This window comes from Labeo rohita, chromosome 21 (genome assembly GCF_022985175.1).
Source record: "Labeo rohita strain BAU-BD-2019 chromosome 21, IGBB_LRoh.1.0, whole genome shotgun sequence".
In the NCBI taxonomy this organism is placed as follows: Eukaryota; Metazoa; Chordata; class Actinopteri; order Cypriniformes; family Cyprinidae; genus Labeo; species Labeo rohita.
Window position 1 is genome coordinate 68,097 of NC_066889.1, and position 21,958 is coordinate 90,054.

At 43.7% G+C, this 21,958-nt stretch overlaps 2 protein-coding genes across 2 annotated transcripts in view; one reads left to right on the forward strand and one right to left on the reverse strand.

The window, feature by feature from the left end:
• The first annotated feature begins 7,810 nt into the window (after positions 1-7,810).
• On the forward strand, positions 7,811-9,180 carry LOC127152416 (uncharacterized). The gene is made up of 2 exons (XM_051093058.1): positions 7,811-8,102; positions 8,275-9,180. The coding sequence occupies exons 1-2, from the start codon at positions 7,830-7,832 to the stop codon at positions 9,103-9,105; spliced, it is 1,104 nt and encodes a 367-aa protein (XP_050949015.1). The 5' UTR covers positions 7,811-7,829; the 3' UTR covers positions 9,106-9,180.
• Positions 9,181-17,551: 8,371 nt separating this feature from the next.
• Positions 17,552-21,958, reverse strand: part of LOC127152415 (cation channel sperm-associated protein 3-like) — a 29,409-nt gene continuing 25,002 nt past the window's right edge. Inside the window, exon 13 of the mRNA XM_051093057.1 lies at positions 17,552-17,814. Within this exon, the coding sequence (XP_050949014.1) occupies positions 17,698-17,814 (117 nt within the window). The 3' untranslated portion in view covers positions 17,552-17,697. The remainder of the gene's footprint in view (positions 17,815-21,958) is intronic.

Consider the following 21,958-nt stretch of genomic DNA (forward strand, 5'->3'; position numbering starts at 1 on the left):
TTTTGCAGAATTTGGCTCATTATGTCAAAACTCTACACACAAGCCAATCATAGCATTTGGAGATTAACAACTCACATCTATGCCAAAATAAAATACTACAATCAAAACTTAACACTCCTTTCTAAAAATGAAATTCTTGTAACAAAACCATACACACAAGCACCATTTGAATTCTTTCATATCACCAGAAACGCACTGATGGGCTTTATATAAAACACTGCAGTCTTTGTGTTTCTATTTTTACTGTCATGTGCTCAGACTCAGTCTTCTGTAAAACTCAAAAGCAGAATTTCTGCAGTAATCAAACAAGAGTTTTTACAAAAAACAAACATTCTTACAGAAATAAAGAAAAATTGAATCACAAATCATCAAATTTAGCGACAAAACAAAAGTAAAAAAAAAACAAAACAATTACTGGATAAACTGCTATTGGGGGGAAAAAAACATATACTTGTTTTGTGTGTGTTTTGCGTGTGTTTTGCGTGTGTGTGTGGTGGGGGGCTGGGGGGGGGGTGTGGCTTATGGATCCCGCCTTCTATTTGGGTCTGGCCACAAGACCTCGTCAACATCACAGGTGATGTCCTCGCGGGCTAGGCATCGGGGAAAATTAGTGTCTCCGCGTGCCTCTTCCATTGTTTGCAGAAGAGTCATGCGGGCGTGTGGTTGCCGATCATATACTTTAAACCGCCACGCTGAAAAGAATTCCTCGATTGCATTTAGAAATGGGCCGTAAGGAGGCAGGTATGAAACTGTGAAATGGTTATGGTTGTTGAACCAATCTCGGACCAGAGTGGAAACTAACATTATCCCAGATGACAACGAACCTGGACTGCTCTGGTCTGTCCTGCACAACTGCATGTAATGCATCTAGAAATGCAATGATGTGTCCTGTATTGTAGGGACCTAGAGTGGCATGGTGACGCAGGACTCCTTGGACACTAATTGCAGCACACAAGGTGATATTTCCTCCACGCTGGCCAGGGACATTTACAACAGCCCTTTGTCCAACTAAATTACAGCCCTGACACTTGGTTTTGGCCAGATTGAAGCCTGCCTCATCCACGTAGATGAACTCATGTGGCAGTTTGGCGGCATCAAAATCCAGAACCGTCTGTAACAGAAAATAGTGTTACTGAAAACACATACATTAACTACAATGTCTATATTTTCACACAAGTAGGGGCCGGGTTGGGTCGGTATAGAGGTAGGCAGGTGGCAGCATAAACCCTCATTCCCACATCATAATATATAGTATGTAAAGTAAAGTGACACATAGCTGCACATAATCATGGCGCAGATCCTCGACCCTGACACTGTTCCTCTCAAATGGCACCCTGTACAGCTGCTTCATTCTGAAGTTATGTTTCTGTAGGATGCGACTTAGTGTAGAAATGCTGATCCTGTTGATATTGTTGAATACATTTCTATCTGCAATTATGCAATGTTGCAACTCACAAAGTCGGATTGCATTATTTTCTCGCACCATTTCAATGATGGCGAGCTCTTGTTGTTGAGTAAAGAGCTGTTCACTTACACCTTGAGGAGATCGTCCAACCATTCTGTCGAAAATGCCACCACAAGATGTCATTGGTTAGGTTCTTTTTCACATACTGTACTTTCAAACTGTACGCAGTACTGTAACATCACAGTGGTATTCCTTTACATATACTTCACAGCCAGTGTTGGGCAGTAACGCATGTAATTTGATTATTTTTTTAGTAACGGAGTAATTTAACGCGTTATAATTTCCAAACGAGTAATCAGAGTATAGTTACAAGCATGCGTTACCGCTGCGTTACATCATTGCCGACAGAATGTGTTTTATCATCTAGATTGTAAAAAGGGTGTTGGCTAGAACACGCAACCTTTACCTGAGACTTACTTTGACTGGTAAGCGCCTGTGAGGCGGATACTACCAATGACAACAAAGTCAGCATGGGAGAGAGGAAAGTACGCGTTCTGTAGCTGGAAATACAATCATTAATTTGAGTTTATTTATGTCAAAGGCAAGAACATTATCGTGCATTGTCAATTAGAGGGGAAGAAAACCTTTTCAACCGTGAAAAACTCCATATCCAATTTAAAACACCTGAAATGGCAGCACGGCACATTAAAACTTCTTGAGAACGTGCCAGATGCGGAGAGCAACGCATCAGCTTCTATTGTCTTCACATGAGTCTCTGCCCGCCAGCACCCGCCCATCAAGTCTTGTCCCGCGCCGCTCTCTGTAGCGTCGAGTCCAGCGGGAGTGCAGGTCTCTAATCCACTGGCACTGGACTCGACGCACCAGAGAGCGGTGCGGGACAAGACTTAATGGGCGGGTGCGGGCGAGCAGACACTCATGTGTGTGCAGGAAGCGAAAGAAAAAAATGATTTGCGGGACTCCTGCAAAATAGAAATATCTAACAAAAAAAAAAAGTCTAAAACAAATGAAGTGCTGTTTATGTATTGCACAAAAGCAACAAGAACAAAGAATATAAAACAAGAACGATTAACAGGCGTAAGCATAGGCAGAGTTTCTATTGTGGCGGGAGGAGCAAAACGACAGACACAGTGGGCGTGACGTCAGGCCTCGGAGAGGCTTTTATTAAACAATATAAACAAAAGTGTCCAAAAAGGGGAAATAAAAGTGTCCAAAATAAATTGGGGATCTGGTGTCCTTGACGTGCAGGGGTTCCGTGAAGGGGGGGGGGGGCAGTGTTCAGAAGGGAAGGGTCCCGGTAAGGGGCGGAGTCCGGCGGCCGCACTCGCTCCCCGCCGAGGTCCGCGGCACGAGGGGTAGCGGCTTCCTTCAGCGGCTTCATCCACCTTTCATCACGGCACTTCCTGAGGCGGGTAAATCGGCCCGGCATCCTAGCCCGCAGCCGTCTGGGTGCGGTTCACGTCCGGACCGCGGGTCCGGCAGCTCGTCCATCATTTCGGCGGCGCTCATCCCCTCTACGCTCCCTTCCTGGACACACGAGGACACCAGTGTGCATGCACGGGGAAGAGACCGGTCTCCCGAGGAGAGGTGCGCTCGGCATTTTAACAGCGGCGGTGATGAGGCTTCATTCACATCAGGTGTGCCTCATCACACGCCGCCAGACCTGACTGTTTCAGCGCCCCTCCTCCTCCCACACCCACTCCTGTCGGGAGCCTGGTGAAGGGCGGCGATTACCGACAGGGTGACGATGATAATTAGGGGGGAGGCAGCCGACTCGTCACACTATTTATAACACGTGTTTGTAGCGTTGAACAATGTTGATTTCTGGAATGCAATATCTCAAAAAAAGGGAAAAACCAAACCCAGACTGTATCATTAGAAAGGTAGAAATGTGACAAGATGAACCATGTGTGTGTCATATTGTACCAAAAGTGGGTTTTGTTCAATTATTGTAAAGTTTTGAATTAAGTGTTTTGTTTTGCAAAAGATCTGAGATGTTCTGCTACTTGTGCATGCAGATGTGTAAATTGTGTGTAGTGTTGTGACAAAATGAGCCTTGTTTTTAAAATTGTGCCTAAGAAATCGTAAAAAACTATAAATACTTTTTAATCTCAAACGCTCGTCTTGTCTTTCTCTCCCTGAACTCTGTGTATTCTGGCTCAAGACAGTTAGGGTATGTGGAAAAACTCCAATCGTATTTTCTCCCTCAATTTCAAAAATCATTTCAAAATCATCCTACATCACTGCAGAAGTACAGACACAGTGTTTGCAAAGTGAACATGCAAAGATCAAACACCCTTAACAAAAAAGGTAAAACAGTGATATAGGACGATTTTGAAGTTGAGGGAGAACATGAGATGGGAGTTTTTCGACATACACTAACTGACATGAACCGGAACAAAAACTGTTCAGGCAGAGTAAGACAAGACGAGCGTTTGACATTAAAAAGTATATAATTTTTTTTTATGAAAATAACTGATTGTTTCGCTAGATAAGACCCTTCTTCCTCGGCTGGGATTGTTTACGAACGCATCTGGGATCGTTTGAAGCTGCATTTAAACTACATTTTGGAAGTTCAAAATAGAGGCTGTCACGAGTCTGGTCCTGATCTTCGGTCCACTCGCCACCAGAGGTCGCCTTGTTATTACACAGACTGTTGCACTACATCCCGGACTACCTTTCCCATGTTTCACCGCACTCACAGCTGCAGCCAATCACAAACTGCATCAATACGAGGCCCTTCCCACTATTCTGGGCAGAGTATTGTACAGCGTTTAGCACTCGTTCTGTGTTAGCTGTTTTACGGAGCCCTTCCCTAGTTATTCCCTTGTTGTCTAGTTTCTCATTCGTGTCTCGACCCTAGCCTTGTTGATTCCTGCCCGTCGTGGATTTACCGTTTGTCTCGTCGTCACCGACTCTGTTCGCCCCTCGTATGGACTCTCGCCTGCCTGTTTGGATTACGCCCCATGGATTACGTTCACCGTGTCATGGAATATTCTTTTATCTTGCTGTCCGTATACCTGTTTGCCACTGTTTGACTGTCTATGACCATGTTTCTGTCTAATGTCAATAAAGCTTTGCATGTGAATCCGCCCGCTCCTCGCCTCGTACCCTCCGTAACAGGGGCATCATATCAGTCCATTATATGGAGAAAAATCCTGAAATGTTTTCCTCAAAAAACAGAGTTTCTTTACGACTGAAGAAAGAAAGACATGAACATCTTGGATGCCAAGGGGGTGAGTACATTATCTGTCAATTTTTGTTCTGGAAGTGGACTTCTCCTTTAAATTAGTTTTGAATTAAGTGTTTCATTTTGCAAAAGATCTGAGATGTTCTGCTACTTGTGTGTGAATTATGTGTAGTGTTTTGACAAAATGAGCCTTGTAAAACTGAGCCTAAGCAATCATAAAAAACTGTATATTATTATTCAGAGCAAACAGAGAACGGAACAAGGCATTTCAAGTTCTTTAAAAAGAACAAAGATCCAAGAAGCAGACACAGAACACATACAGTATTAGCAGAGGAAAAGAGCATATGTTTACAAGATTATTATAAGTACAAAATGCAAGCTCGGCAAAACTTCTGCACTTCTGTTGGAAGGGAAACTGACATAAATGTGGTTTGGATGAAGAGTTAAAAACTTGTGAATTAGGAGCAGCCATCATGAAATCAAAGAATACTGCACCAGGAAAGGATATGATCAATTAAAAAAAACTATTAAAGAAATGATTGGATTTGTATAGTTACATATGTGTGATGAGTCTGTCAGAGGTGAGTATCGAACCCGGGTCTCTGGTGTGTGAGGCAGCACACCTTAACGTAGAGCTACTCCCTCAATTGTGTGAATCCACGTGCAGATGTGAGAACAAAGGAGTATTCAGGCTCAGGTTTCAAAAATAAAAGAATCTTTACTGAAGATGTTTTACAAGTAACAAAAGTAACAAGAAGCCGAGCTTCCAATCAAAAAAACAAACAGGAAAAAACAAAGAGACACAATGGTCAAAAAACAATGAACTAATCTTGTAAAACAGTACTCACAGAAACACTGAGGCAACAGAGCTCAAGACTGAACACAACAGCAAGTGAGAAGCAGACTTAAGTAGGGCTAGAAACAGGTGGTGCAAATGAGGCTAATCAGTCCCTCCAGAAACTCGCGATGTTGCGATCGCGCCAATTCACGCAAATTCAGCCAATCCCCGCGATTTATTTGCGGCCTTGCAATTTCATCCAATCACCGCGACTCTACCGCAAATTCGACCAATCAGTTTGGTCCGTCACTGCACGCGGCATTATTTTCACACAGAAGGACTTCCTTATCAGATAAAGCAGGCATGAGCGCAAATAAATCACACTTACCTACAAATATCACTGCGAAAGACCGTGCAAAGCAATTCCCTAATGTTCTCCATGACAGTGGAGGGAAACTATTTTGCACTGTGTGCAACATTGTCGTGGAACACAAAAGAAAATCCTCGCTTGACCGACACTTCTCTACAGCAAAACATGCCAGAAGGATGTCCGTGCAAGAGCCGACACGGCAAGTGACTATCACCGAAGCTGTTGCTCGCAAATCCATCGCAAGCAGCGAAAGGAACAAGGTAAACAACAAAACTTCATAACGTTTGTAAAACTAGGTCTGTGGTGGTTTGCTTTTGTCAGTGGTCAGGCAGGCCTTGCGTGGGCAAAGGTGATAGTGCTAGCGAGTTTGAGAGGGGCAGTTAACAAAACTATTTTTCATGCTTTCACACGGTAGTTTCATCAATCATTTATTCCAGTGTTTCCCCTACATAGACTTAGCCGTGGCACCGCGGCAACAAAATGCTAAAAGTCTAAATATTTTACGGGGACAACAGGTTCAATTAAGATTTTTTCTTAATTGAACCTGCGCTGCAGCCTCCTGAGGAAGCAGGGTTGTCTGCTGTCAGATCTGCATGTGATCAGAGCGTGCAGAAAGCCGCGAGGGGGAGAGGGGGGGCATAACTGATCCTCGTTAAACCCAGAGCATTCGATATACTCAGAGTTGTGACAACCATTGACTTTGCTGTATGAGCGGTCACGTGACTCATGGAGCCCTCAATAGTTCCAAACTGAGTGCTCTAATTAAAAATTACGTTTCTGAGCTGCCTCCCGCAGGACCCGTGCAAACCGACTGACAGCGCCGAGCTGTTTGGAACTTTTAGAGCTACATGAACCACGTGACTGCGTGCCGGCGAGTTCAAAGAGTGTCGTAACTCTCAATATATGGCACTGGTTCCAAACAAACCCCGAGCCGTCAGAAAAGTGAAACCTTTCGAAGAACAAACGTTTTTTAATGACTTAGACAACAGGACAAGGCCATAAAGTAAATAAATTAGTTTTCAGTTTGCATAATAAAATGATAAAAATAAAACTTGGGAAAAGGAAAATTGACAAACTGATTGATATCCATATTCCTGCTGCTGCTCCTGAATAAAGAATAAAACATGACAGTAAAAGCTAAATTAGTTACAGAACATAAATATATAAAAGTTGTAAGGGTGAAGCATGAACTAATAATAATGTTACCAAGCAAGTGACCATATGTGTGGACAAGTAATGCAAGAATAAAGAGGAGATAATAGTGATAGTGAGTGAAAACACTATCACTGTTGTTTTTTTTGTACACATCTCACTGGTGAGTTGTGCTATTTTTACAATTGGCCTGTTGGCAACCTCATTCAGTCCTTTGGGCTTACCTGGTGCCCATGGGCACCACACTGGTGACCCCTGCTTTAAACAGTGTTCTAATCAGGGTCATTTTTAAAGTTTTGTACTGGTCAGTCTTTTAGAAACATAATGGTTAACATTGTGCATTGGGCTGTACTGGAGACAGTAATTGTTTAATGTCATTAACAAATATGCATGTTCTGTTTACTCTTTGTCTCCTAAGATATGTGAAGACTGGGTTGCCACATGTACTGCCTTGAATATTCCACTCTCCAAAAGTGACCACCCAGCAATGAGGAAGTTTCTTTTTGAAAATGTAACGAATGGAGGAGCCATTCCTGGATTTCACCAGCTGCAAGAAAAATACCTAGGCAATGTTTACCTGAAAGAAAAGGAGGCACTCAGAAAACGTTTAGCCAAAAAGCCTGTTGCAGTCATATTTGATGAGACTCCAGATGTAGAGGGGAGATGTGTTCTAAACATTCTCATTGCACCCTTGGAAAAGGATGAATCTGGGAGAATACTGGCCTACTTGGCAGACACCGTCTTCCTAGAGCAGTGCAACCACTCAACTGTCTCAGTGTCTGTGGTCAAGTGTCTGCAGGAATATGACATAGCAAATGAGGATGTCATTGTTTTTGACACAGACAATGCAGCCTACATGAAGAAAGCATATACAGCTTTGCAGTCTTTATTCCCAAACTCACTGCACGTTACGTGCATGGCCCACATAATGAACCTCATCGGTGATGCCTTCCGCAGACCTTTTGACCAGCTAAATTCATTCATGCTCAGCTTTTCGCAGATGTTTTACCATGCTGGCTCTCGGAAAAGAAGATACCTCCAGTTCATGTCAGGAAAACATCCTACCAGACAAAAGGCAACCATGGCTCCAAATCCCTGTGCTACACGGTGGAACTCCTGGTTCAAAGCCGTGCAATACCACTCAGAGCACTTTAAACTCTACAAGGAGTTCATAGAGATGGAAATAAAGGTAAGACTCTTCCTCCTTTCAGTACAAATTCTCACAGTGATAACAAGTTTCCAATTCATCCCAGTTTACACTAGCATGTGCCCTAATAAACATGTTAAAGTTTTTGCTTTTGGATTTGCTTATGTAAATTGCGTTGAAGCAGGACTAAATTCTGTTTTAATTCTATTGACAGGTGAGTGGCAGCAGTGCACCGCAGTCTGTGGAGAGACTCCATGAGATGCTACAGAATGAAGACATGGCTCAGTGTCTCCAGGTTCAGCTCAGCATCATGGCAGATAAGTGTAAACATATTCTACAGCTACTTGACATCTTTCAGAGCAGGAAACCTATAACCACCAAGGTTTTTGACTACTTCGAGGATCTACAGATGAACTTTACTGCAAACAAGGAGTTACAGTATGAATCCTGTGCTGAGCACTTTGAAGGACTTGATGTCCATCATGCCACCAAAACACACATCCTCAACTTAGTGCATCTAGCGTACAGCAATGCAGAGGAAAAACTCACGAAGTACATGTCAGAGGGACAACCTGCCATCAACTTCCTTCGAGAAGTCAGAGTGTTTGACCCTCGTTACATTTCATTCATGGAGAACAGTGTTTCTGGCTACACACACATCCCAGGCTTCAGTGCTGTCCCCAATGATGAGTTTGATGCCTACTTCCAACGCCTGGGTCCAGCAGCACTCAAAGCGTCAGCATGTGGAGTGGTAGATCTAGATGTGTTTTGGGATGGGCTTCTCGAGAGACTTCCTGTCCTCAGTGCCTTAGCCAAACGATACAAGGATGTCATCGTGAACTCAGCAGATGCTGAAAGAAGCAACAGCCTTTACAAGCTTGTGCTATCAAGCAGAAGAAGATCAATCACTAACAGCAACCTCAAAGCCTTGGTCTTCTTGTACCACAATCAGCGACTCACTAGTGGAGTGTTTGAGAGGGATGAGCTCGAGATCGATTGTGGGCCCGACTCTGAGGATGAAGTGGAGGACAGTTTGGATACTTAGGAAGTTAGCGTTCAAGAATGAACTTGTCTTACCATTCTAATGAATGATTTGATTGTTGACGTGTTTTAGTCTGCATTTCATATGCTATGTTGAAAGAACATCCAGTTGGTTCATATTTGTTCACACTGGACAATGTCAAGTTCAATTTAAAAGAAATGTAATTAAATTTTTTATTTAATGAAACAATTTATTTTATTACAAGATTATTCTTTTTGAAACTTCTGTTATGCGCATTAATTGTCAGGGCTGAAAATAGCCTTTGCACTTTATTCTAATGCAACTGATTCACTGCATTTCATATTTTATGTTGGAGGAACATCCAGTTGGTTCATACTTGTTTACACTGGGCAATTTGAATTGAAAAGAAATGGGCTTATATTTTTTGCCCATGAATTGTCAGGGTTGAAAAATAGCCTTTGCACTTTATTCTGATGAGCAAATAAAACATATTTTGCCAGAATTTTTGAATTCCTGTGCTTTGGGGGAGTAAGCTTGCAAAGAACACTTAAAAAATTCATAACATGTTTGTGAAATCATAAGGTAATGCAATGCTGTTGAGAAAAATCTGTCTAAAAAAAAATCGCAACTTTTCCCGCAACTTTTTGAAAAAGCTGCCGCAAAATCTGGCATTTTAGACCGCAACAATCACAAAAAAATCCCGCGAAATCCTGGAGGGACTGGCTAATGACTGGGTGATTACACAGACAGTTCCAAGTGATGATGCCCTCTTTTGGCTTGGAGGATGAGTCACTAGATGACCACAAGGAATGTGCGGACCAGGGCGCCGCCTGTTGGTGGGGAGACCAACAGCTGTCTGCTGATGAAGCCTTACAGGAGCCCCTCCTCTATGAACGGCTCCTGACGTTCCTTTTCTGGTGAAAGGCTCTGATCAACGTAGGATCCAGAATGTCCCTGGCAGGAACCCATGATCGCTCCTCCGGGCCATAGCCTTCCCAATCTACCAAGTATTGTGTGCCCCCCCGCACTTTCCGTGAATCCAGCAACCTGTGAACAGTGTAAGCAGGCTTGCCATTGATAATACGAGGAACAGGAGCAGGCTTGCTGGCTGGGGAAAGAGGAGAACAAAAAACTGGTTTTAGTCGTGAAATGTGGAAGGTAGGGTGAATTCTCATAGACCTGGGCAGGAGAAGGCGGTAAGAGACTGGGTTAATCTTCTTTAGGATCTTGAAGGGGCCCACATAGCGAGGAGCGAGTTTGCGGGATTCCACTCTCAGAGGGAGATCTTTGGTGGAAAGCCAGACCCTCTGACCTGGCCTGAACGTAGGTCCCAATCTTCGACGTTGGTTGGCCTGTCTCTGCTGTTGTCTGGAAGCCTTCAACAGGGCCATTCTAGCTCGCTTCCAGGTGCTTTTAATTCTGTGAATGAGTTGCGTGGCTGCTGGGACAGAGACCTCGGATTCTTGGCCAGGGAACAGAAGTGGGGGGAAACCAAACTGACATTCGAAGGGAGACATACCCAAAGATGAGTGATGCAGTGTGTTGTGAGCAAATTCAGCCCAAATTAACTGAGAACTCCAAGTAGTGTGATTGTTCTTTACCAAGCACCTTAATGAACTTTCTATGTCCTGATTGACCCTTTCCGTCTGCCCGTTAGACTGGGGGTGAAAGCCAGAGGAAAGACTGATGGTGGATCCAATAAGATGGCCAAAAGCCTTCCAAAATCTGGAAGTAAATTGAGGACCTCTGTCAGAAACCATGTCTTGAGGGAATCCATGGATACGGAATACATGTTTCATAAGCAACTCAGCAGTCTGGCTTGCTGTGGGGAGCTTGGGCAGAGGTAAGAGATGGCATGCTTTCGAAAATCGATCCACCACCACCAAAATGACATGGTTACCTTGGGACTCAGGAAGACCAGTTACAAAGTCCAATGATATATGGGACCATGGGCGTCTCGGGACAGGCAAAGGGTGTAACAGGCCATGAGGGTGGGTTCTGGGATCCTTATTTTGTGCGCACACTGAGCAAGCAGCCACAAATGCTCGAACTTCTTTTTGTAGTTTTGGCCACCAAAATTTCTTCTGGATCAGCTTACAAGTTCTGGTGGCTCCAGGGTGACCCGAGGGAGGAGAGGTGTGTGCCCACTGTAGGACCTTAGAACGGAGGTGGCAGGGTACGAACAGAAGGCCAGGGGGACCATTCTCTGGTCCAGGGTGCTGTTGGTGTGCCCTCCTGACAGCGGCTTCAAGACCCCACTGAACAGAGGCCACAATCTTGGAGTGAGGTAAGATGGTTTCTGGTATTGCCACCCCCTCTGGTGGGCTGAACTGTCTGGACAGGGCATCTGGTTTTGTATTCTTGGACCCTGTGCGATATGAAAGGGTGAAATTGAATCTGTTAAAAAATAAAGCCCAGCGGGCTTGTCGGGAGTTTAACCTCTTAGCCTCTCGAATGTAGGTGAGATTTTGGTGGTCCGTCCAAATGAGGAAAGGAAATCTGGCCCCCTCAAGCCAGTGCCTCCATTCTTCAAGTGCCATCTTAACTGCTAGCAGCTCTCGATTACCTATATCATAATTCCTTTGGGTGGGTGTAAGCTTGCGGGAGAAGTAAGCGCATGGGTGGAGCTTGTCGTCAACACTGCTCCTCTGGGATAGCACGGCACCAACCCCTGAATTTGATGCGTCCACCTCCACCACAAAAGGTGTTTCAGGATCAGGGAGGGTCAAGATGGGAGCGGAAGTGAAAAGTTTCTTCAACCTGTTGAACGCTCCCTCTGCCTCCTTGGACCACTTGAATGGTCGGAGTTCCTTCTTGGTCAGTGCAATGATAGGTTCTGCAACAGAACTAAAATCTCGAATAAATCTTCTATAAAAATTTGCAAAGCCAAGGAAACGTTGTACCTGTTTCACAGAGTTTGGTTGGGGCCAGTCTAGCACAGCTCTGACCTTGCTTGGATCCATCTGGAGAGAGCCCTTGGACACAATAAAGCCGAGAAATGACACTCTGGGTACATGAAACTCAGACTTTTCCAGTTTGATGAATAGTCTGTTCTGTAGTAATCTCTGAAGAACTTGACGAACGTGCTGAACATGTTCTTGGTAGCTGCTAGAGAAGATAAGGATATCGTCAAGATATACAAACACAAATTTATTCAGAGTATCCCGGAGGACATCATTAATGAATGCCTGGAAGACTGCTGGGGCATTGACCAGGCCAAAGGGCATGACCCGGTATTCAAAATGACCAGTAGGGGTGTTGAAGGCAGTCTTCCATTCGTCCCCCTCTCGAATTCTAACCAAATGGTAGGCATTTCGAAGATCAAGCTTGCTGAAAATGGTAGCCCCCTGCAAAATCTCAAAAGCTGTGGTCATTAAAGGTAAAGGATACCGATTCTTGATGGTTATTCGGTTGAGGCCTCGGTAGTCTATGCAAGGGCGTAATCCCCCATCTTTTTTCTCAACAAAGAAAAATCCAGCTCCAGCAGGGGAGGTCGATGGGCGAATGAACCCATTTTCTAGGGCTTCCTTGATGTATTTGTCCATCGCAGCCTGCTCAGGGATAGAAAGAGAATAGAGTCTCCCTCGAGGAGGGCATGTTCCAGAGAGTAATTCAATGGTGCAATCATAGGGTCGATGAGGGGGTAGCGCAGCAGCTCTGGTCTTGCTGAAAACTTCAATTAGATCAGCATATTCTGAGGGAACTTGAGCAAGTTTAGGGGGAGGGTTCTGCATGATTAGAAACATGATTTTTTACCTCGGAACACTTGAGAAGGTTTGCTGACTGAAGTTTTAAAGTTGACTCTGGGGTGTGCACTGGAGGTTCATTGACAATGGTTCTGAGTTTGGATGTGGTCAGAACCCCGGTGTTCACAGAAGGGATGCCCACAGTGGCACCAACTGGATGGGTCCCTGGGGTTGTCTGTGATGGCTCAGAAAGATGACATAAGGAAAAGTTAGAAATACAGCAATTTGTTCCCCAATTCCTCACCACCCCTTTAGTCCAATCAACTTGAGGGTTGTGTTGAAACAGCCATGGATAGCCCAATACTAAAGGAAGCTCTGGTGATTGAGTAAGAAAAAACTGTATCTTCTCCTGGTGTTGTCCTATTCGTAATAAGAGAGGTGTGGTGCTTTCACTGACCTGTCCAGAGCCCAAGGGTCGACCGTCCAGTGCTGTGATAGAGAGAGCTCTTTGGAGAGTCAAAGTCTTTATGCCTAAGTCCTTTGGCCACGTCTACATCCATAAAGTTCCCAGCAGCTCCCGAGTCAATAAAGGCCCGGAGCTGATGCTGTTGGTCGCCTTGGCTGATGGTGACTGGGAGAAAGATTCCAGATGATGAACTGGGGGTGGTGTCTACTCTCGTCCAGGACCCCCTTTTCCCGGGCGAGAGCTGGCTTTTCCCGACAGTTCTGGGCAAGAAAGGCGAAAGTGACCAGGCTTTCCACAATACAAGCAGCAACGTTCCCTCATTCGTCTGTCACGCTCAGCCTGAGTCAATCTGGCTCTCCCCAATTGCATAGGTTCTTCAAGATCGTTAAGAGTTGGTGTAATAGGGCAAGCCTGCTCTATTGTCTTATATTGTTTAGTTTCCAGTTGTCGCTCTTGTTGCCGCTCCCGGAGACGATGATCTACCCGAGTAGCCACATCAATAAGAGATTCTAGATCTGGAGCAGGGTCTCTGAATGCTAACTCATCCTTAATCTCAGGTGATAGAGCATTGTGGAAGGCTGCTCTCAAGGCTTGGGAGTTCCACCCAGCCTCAGTAGCCAGGGTGCGGAATTCTATGGCAAACTCTGAAACACTCCTAGTGCCTTGGGAAAGACGAAGTAAGTGATAATTTGCATCACCTCTACTGGCCGGGTGGTAAAAAACTCTCTTCATCTCTGAGATGAAAGCATCAGAATTCTCTGTGAGAGGAGATTGCTGATCCCATAAAGCAGTTGCCCAATCCAAAGCCTTTCCTGTTAGGAGCGTGACGACATAAGCCACCTTACTGCTTTCAGTGGGAAAACAACTAGGCTGTAATTTAAAGACCAAAGTACATTGTGTAATGAATCCACGACACTTGTCAGGATTCCCATCAAACCGCTCAGGTGCAGGTAGCTTGGGCTCTGAGGACGACACTATTATAGGTCTAATAGATTCAGTTGGCACAGCCTGGGAACTAGGAGATGGTGTACTTAGGCGCTGAAGGATCTCAGTGAGGGCTTGGTCATGTCTCTGGACAGTTGCAGCTTGATCTGAGAGAATACTTAGAATGCGTTCAACATTTGAAAGGGGTGATGGCACTTCTGCTGGATTCGATTCCATGGTTCAGTCTTGCTGTGATGAGTCTGTCAGAGGTGAGTATCGAACCCGGGTCTCTGGTGTGTGAGGCAGCACACCTTAACGTAGAGCTACTCCCTCAATTGTGTGAATCCATGTGCAGATGTGAGAACAAAGGAGTATTCAGGCTCAGGTTTCAAAAATAAAAGAATCTTTACTGAAGATGTTTTACAAGTAACAAAAGTAACAAGAAGCCGAGCTTCCAATCAAAAAACAAACAGGAAAAAACAAAGAGACACAATGGTCAAAAAACAATGAACTAATCTTGTAAAACAGTACTCACAGAAACACTGAGGCAACAGAGCTCAAGACTGAACACAACAGCAAGTGAGAAGCAGACTTAAGTAGGGCTAGAAACAGGTGGTGCAAATGAGGCTAATGACTGGGTGATTACACAGACAGTTCCAAGTGATGATGCCCTCTTTTGGCTTGGAGGATGAGTCACTAGCTGACCACAAGGAATGTGCGGACCAGGGCGCCGCCTGTTGGTGGGGAGACCAACAGCTGTCTGCTGATGAAGCCTTACAATATGAGTGGGGCTGTCCATCCTAAACAACAGAAAACTGCAGATGTGCTTCCTCTAGTGAAACCTGACAAAAGCTGCAGGCCTGTCGCTCGACCTCTATGATACGCACACACTCCTGGGCTAAAAATGGCACAATATTTAGCTTTTAATTGTGCACATTTGACCATAATAACCATAAATCACTGGTCAGGAAATGAGCAAGAATGGCTCAAATACTGTAGATGAAGTAATTTTGTATGGGACGGGCTTCCCCTTTGTTTTCGTTAAAATCTTTAAGCCTTGCGGGTGAACTTGCAGACGACTTGCATTTTAATGGGAGGAAGAATAAGTGTTGTTTTATTCAGTACTGATGGCTTCATACAGGTTTCAACAGTTCATACAGGAAAGATGTCTCCCAGTTTAAAGTGAGATTATAGTGGCTGGGGTCCCTCTCCATAGGCATCCCAAGGCGATACATGGTGACGACCGACTCGGTCCTCTCAGGCTCCGGCTCTCTCATTACGGCAAACGTGAGCTCCTCGTCTGGCTGTAATTCCGTGTGTGCGGGTGCTGGCTGGATGGGCACTGGAATCGGTGACGTGGTGATGGATGTTGGGTGGGGCTGGATGCTCGTGCTGCCGTTCTCCTCTTTGGCTTCTCCCACCTCAAAGGAGGACCCATCCACCCATAGGGCAAAGCTGATGTACTCAGCTAAACTCCAACAGGAACTCCTTCTAGGCAGCAGGAATCAGCCCTCACCAAGTGTCATTGTATGCCGTTTGGTGGCTGGTTGTGACAAACTCCTCCACATAGTCCTCCAAGCTTTAGCCACATTTGAAGATAAAAGTCACTCCTCCACCGCATCCCGGGCAGCATTAATGGCAGCCATCTTCCTTCTTCTTCTCATCTTTGGGTCTGGTAGTTTGTCAGATGACGATAAGGATTCAAAATAAGGGATGTTTTTAGTAAAGCAAACAAATACAGGTAGAGCCACAAGCAGAGGCTTGCACAAACAATAGCAGACATATGAAGAGTATATAAGGAGGAACTTAAATACACATTGATGAAGAACTAAATAACGAACAGCTGTGATGATCGAGTTAGCGTGCACTGTAGTAGTCTCACATAGCCAGACCTTCAGATTGATGGCAGAAGGTCTGGGCACCTTGGCCGCTTTGAATGGCCAAGGCCCACCCAAGAGACCACATGACTGAAAGGTAAAGCAGCCAATCCCGTTTTATTTTGTGCGGTGTCATATTTAGGGGCGTGGAAATGTCCCCACAATAACAGCCCGTGTTTGAAACTCTTAGACATATTTTAAAGATTCTATGCTGCAAACTTTTATAGTGCGCAAATATTTAACATACTTTTAAAAATCCAGAGTTTAGTTGATGGGCATGACGTCTGAGGCCGAAACTAGTCTTGAAGCGGCGCTGCAGACGGATCAGTGTGTGACATCAAAGTATCGCAAGAGCGATTAGAGAGCAGATGGTTTTTTAGTCGCTTTCACTCGTGGTAGTTTGACGTCATAATAACCGATCTGTCTGCAGCAGCGCTTCAAGACAAACACACCTCATATCTCACGAACCGAACACATTGTAGCCAGTGCTTGTAGGTGGGTCACATGACATGGCTAAAATCTCTTCAAGGCGTGTGATGTGATGTGGTGGGGTGGGGTGGGGTGGGGGGTTATAAATGGCTTTGAGGGGAGGGTGTCCCCCTCAGTACTCTTTCTCATCCCAGGGACAGGGCTCTTAGGCTAGTGACCAAACCGATGCCAAAGAACTATCACTGAGGACAGCTGACTGACCGTGGCATCGCCTGCATCAGGGCAAAAAGAGCTGCACAAGAACACACGGGACAGACTACAGCTGATGGCCAACTAGTCTTCCAACTAGCCAAAGTCTTCAGGATGACTTTGAAAATCATATGTTGTTAATTACATTATTTGGTGGATTAGGGATGAAGCTAAACCCTGCAGGAGAGTGGAGATCAAGAGCTGGACCGGCCCACCACAAAGCAATCTAGAGTCTCCATTTTTAGCTGCTGCCCGATATAAGAATGACTTCTTTCAAAGTAGATGCTTGTATTTTTTTTTTAGTTATATTTTTGGGCTTTTATGCCTTTTGTTAGATAGGACGGTAGAGAGAGGGGTTGGGTTCGGCAAAGGAATCTCGAGACAGGAATCGAACTCGGGTCGCCGCGAGCACGGTGCGTTTTTGAAGGAAATGTGAGGAGTGCTCACCTCAACACTGCTTAACATACATTCATTATACTGTAGGCCACCATTAACTCTGTTTTAGCATTGGGGTGCGCAATTTAGCTTTTCCAAAAGAAAGAAGTGCTCACCCTGAATGAGAAACAAAATCAGTTGGTATCAGTTATAAGAGTCAAATAACTTCTTCAACTCACTCATCAAGCAATCCACGAGCACCAGCGAATCTCTCAGCCACTAGTTTACAGCAAACGCTTGAAAACGAAGCATCATGTATTGAAACAGAACAACAGACACGATAAAGACAAGTCACTTCGTTTATTAAAACCAATTCATGCTGCCTCTGTTTTGGGAATTTTTGTATAATTATATTTAATAATAATGTATTCATTTAATCCATATTGTTCAATTTAAAATGACTCGGTTACCACTCCTATCAAAATGGTATTTACGTAAATGACATATTATTTAACTTAAGCAAGTCATTTAAAAAAAGTAAAGAGATTCAGATTTTTGTAAACACATATACAACACGACAATGTACAAGAACAGGAAACATCGGTTACACTATTAGACCAATCGGCGTCTAGCTGATGTAGCGCGAGAGCCAGCGGAAAGCCTCACCGTATCCCCGTCTCTCCATCACGCTGCACACGAACACCTCCAGCGCTCTGGTCTTCAGCTCGCTGACGGGAACGACGCCCTGAACACACCGAAATCACTCATGTCACGCTGAACTCAGCACAGGGGACAAAACAGTCATTATCTTTGGGCTTTTTCTGTGATACAGTACCAGAGAGGAGGTGCTTCACTTACAGGAACATGTTCATCCACATCAGCAGGTCAAACTAAATATTATATGAGCTAAATATTATATTTGCTGTATTTTCAACAGTTTTATGTCATCTGTAGCTGTAGCTAAATTAAAAGATAGAAACGTTTTGAAAGATGGAATACAGAGAAACACTTGACTGTAATAATATATAGTTAATATATAGTTTATCTGTGCTCTTTAAGTATTCTTGGGTATTTTCACAATAAAGAATATTTACAATCCATTGCTAATCGACATGGTCCTTTATTACACTCAAGAATATATTTTTTAGGGCGCCGCCTAATAGCGACTAACCGTTAGCTGATCAGAAGAGGCTTAGTCGATCGAAATTTCATTAGTCGCTTAATCGCAGAAAACAAAAATCCACAGGAAGTGGCGAAGTCACGCAGTCCGTGACGGACAGATCATTAACAGCTGGGCTATGTGCTAATACAGTACATCGACATCCCAACATTCGCTTTGATCATCGACCTCAAATGTGGTTTATCATCTGAAACTCTCTCTTTAACAAACACCGATCTCATGAGAGTGTGTATCAACACCACGATTTTCCGTTTCTATGTGGCGTACTACGTGGATATGATACGCAATGGTTAGGATTAGGGGTTAGGTGTGTATTATATGTACGCCAAAACTGCGTATCATATGCACACCAAAGTCAATTTCTGTGTAGAAATAGTAGGCAGAAAATAAATACAGAACATCATGCTACTGATACACATTTTCATGCGATGGGGCGCTTAACATTAACTTAGAAAAGAGTGCGCTGTTGAAGTGTGGAAGCTGAGCGGTAGCGCGTCACTGCATGACAGTTAACTTGGGGGCGCTGGTGCGATCATTTGCATTTAACTTAAAATACTCTGGCATTTTGGCACATACAGATAAGAGTAATACATCTTTTGAATCTGTGAAAGGTCTACTTTTTGTTTGTGCGCACTCACGGTTGTCACGAATCTGGTCATGTCCTGCGGTCCGCTCACCGCCAGAGGTCGCTCTCACCCTGTCACTATACACAGACTGTTGCTTTGCACCCCGGACTACTACTCCCATCACCCATCGTGCCGATTGCGTTGCCTCCTGTAGCCAATCAGGCGCACTATAAAAGCCCCGGACTTTCCCCATGCAAGCCACGGAGTGTTGTTGTTGTTATCATTATTGTTGTTAGCGTTTCCTAGTTTCCTAGTTCCCTAGTTCCCTGTGTTTAGTTCCCTCGCCTGGCTTCCCCGTTTCGACTGTTCGCCGCCTGCCTTCTGGACTCTCGCTCGTGTTATTGGATTATTCTCTACGTCTTGCCTGTGATTTACCTGTTTGCTCCTGTTTCGACCCTGCCTGTACGACCATGTCTTTGTCTCGTCCTGTTAATAAAAGCTCGCGAATGGATCCGCTCGCCTCTCGCCTCTCACTCCCCGTTACAACGGTAACAACAAAATGTTATGCTTTTGTAAAACAATGAAAGAGAGGAGGGTGTGCTTTCTGCCGTCTCGGTCTCTGTGACTTGAGAAAAAAAAAAATTAACCAAAACTCTGTGTTTGCCTCACACACATGAAAAAAAAAATCTATAGAAAATGGTTACTTTTAAATGAACCAATTCAAATGGAAAACAAATATTCTCCGATTATTATGAAACTGTGGAGATGACGAGTCTTCATCACTGTAGCCAAAATACAGGGAACATAAAGCAATAGCAATAATTATCGCAATATAATTTTCCTTGATAAACAATAACAAGAGTTCAATAAATTGTGCCAAATGCGGAAAGAAACAGCACCACACAGACCACTGATCCGCTCGGCTCAAAGTTCAAACGGCGGTGCAGCGGTTGCGAGGTGCAACCCGTAAAAGCTTTGTTCGTCTTCAGAACACAATTTAAGATATTTTGGATGAAAATCGGGAGGTCAGTGACTGTCCCATTGACCGCCGAGTAAATACCACTGTCAAGGCCCAGAAAAGTATGAAAGACGCCGTCAAAATAGTCCATCTGCCATCAGTGGTTCAAGCATAATTTTACGAAGCTACGAGGATACTTTTTGTACGGAAGGAAAACAAAAATAATGACTTTATTCCACGGTGTGGTGCGGCTGACAGAACACTGTTTGCGTCCAGCGGATATTCTCCAAAATGGCGCTACGGTGACACGGAGGAGACGAATTGTTGAATAAAGTCATTATTTTTGTTTTCTTTGCATACAAAAGGTATTCTCGTCTCATAATTCTTCGTAAAATATGCTGATGGCAGATGGACTATTTTGACGCCGTCTGTCATACTTTTCTAAGCCTTGACAGTAGTTGACAAAACTTCATCCAAAATATCTTAAATTGTGTTCTGAAGATGAACGACGCTTTTACGGGTCTGGAACGACATGGGGGTAAGTGATTAATGGCAACATTTTAATTTTGGGGTGAAGAAACTTTTAAACACAAATCTAAACGTTCAAACTAAATTCACAGAACGCCTGACTCTTCTGGCAAAATCAAACAATCGCTTCAAAACCGTTTCACCTGTACTCAAAATCAAACAAAGCTTTCAAATCATACACACATTAGCCAATAATATACGTACTACTGATCATTCATTAGACACCACATCAAAAAAAATGGAGAACACAGTGTCCAGTGCATGTAGTTACAAAAAAGGAAGGTTTACTGTATATAGTAATCATTTTGCAATAAAAAACTAACAAAAACATACACACATTCAAAAGAAATCACACAGTTTGGTGAATATACCCAAACAAAAGAAAAAATTCACACACATATGTATGAGTATATACAGTGCTGCTTGACACTTTGTGAACCCTTTAGAATTTTCTATATTTCTGCATTAATATGACCTAAAAGTTCATCAGATTTTCACACAAGTTTAGAAAATTGACAAAGAGAACCCAGTGATATGAAAATATATACTTTGTCATTTATTTATTATGTAAAATTATCCAGCATTAAATATTTGTGAGTTACAAAAGTATGTGAATCTTTAGGATCAGCAGTTAATTTGAAGGAGAAATTAGAGTCAATCTGTTCAGAAGTGATTTCAGTCAATAGGATGACAATTAGGTGTCAGTTTATGCCCTGTTTTATTTAAAGAACAGGGAACTATTACAGTCTGATCATGTTTGTGAAAGTGAATCATGGCACAAATAAAGGAGATCTCTGAGGACCTCAAAAAAAGTGTTGTTGTTGCTCATCAGGCTGGAAAAGGTTACAAAACCATCTCTAAAGAGTTTGGGCTCCACAAATCCACAGTCAGACAGACTGTGTACAAATGGAAGAAATTCTAGACCACAGTTACCCTCCCCAAAAGTGGTCGACCAACAAATATCACTCCAAAGCAAGATGTATAATAGTTTCCGAGGTTGCAAAATACTCCAGGATAACTTCTAAGCAACTAAAGGCTTTTCTCACATTGGTTAATGTTGACGTTCATGAGTCCATCATCAGGTGAACAATGAAAAACCATGGTGTGCATGGCAGGGCTGCAAGGAGAAAGACACAACTCTCCAAAAAACACTGCTGTCTGTCTGCAGTTTGACAAAGATCATGTCAGAAGACTATTGGAGAAATGTTTTGTGGACGGATGAGACCAAAATATAATTTTTGGTTTAAATAAAACCTGTTCAGGAGAAATGTTTGGAGAAAGAAAAACACTGGATTCCAGTACAAGAAGAACGACCCCAAGCGCACAAGTCATTCTACCAAAAAATGGTTAAACAAGAACAAAGGTGATGTTTTGGAACGACCGAGTCAAAGTCCGGACCTTAATCCAACTGAAATGTTGTGGAAGGACCTGAAGCAGCAGTTCTTAGGAGGAAACCCACCAACATCACAGTGTGTTTCTGTACTAAAGAATGGGCTAAAATTCCTACAAGTCGTTGTGCAGGACTGATCATTGGTTACAAAAAACGTTACCTGCGGTTATTGCTTCAAAAAGGAGCCACAACAGATACTGAAAGCAAATATTTATACTTTTGCACCTCGCAAATATTTAACACTGGATCATTTTTCTCAATAACTAC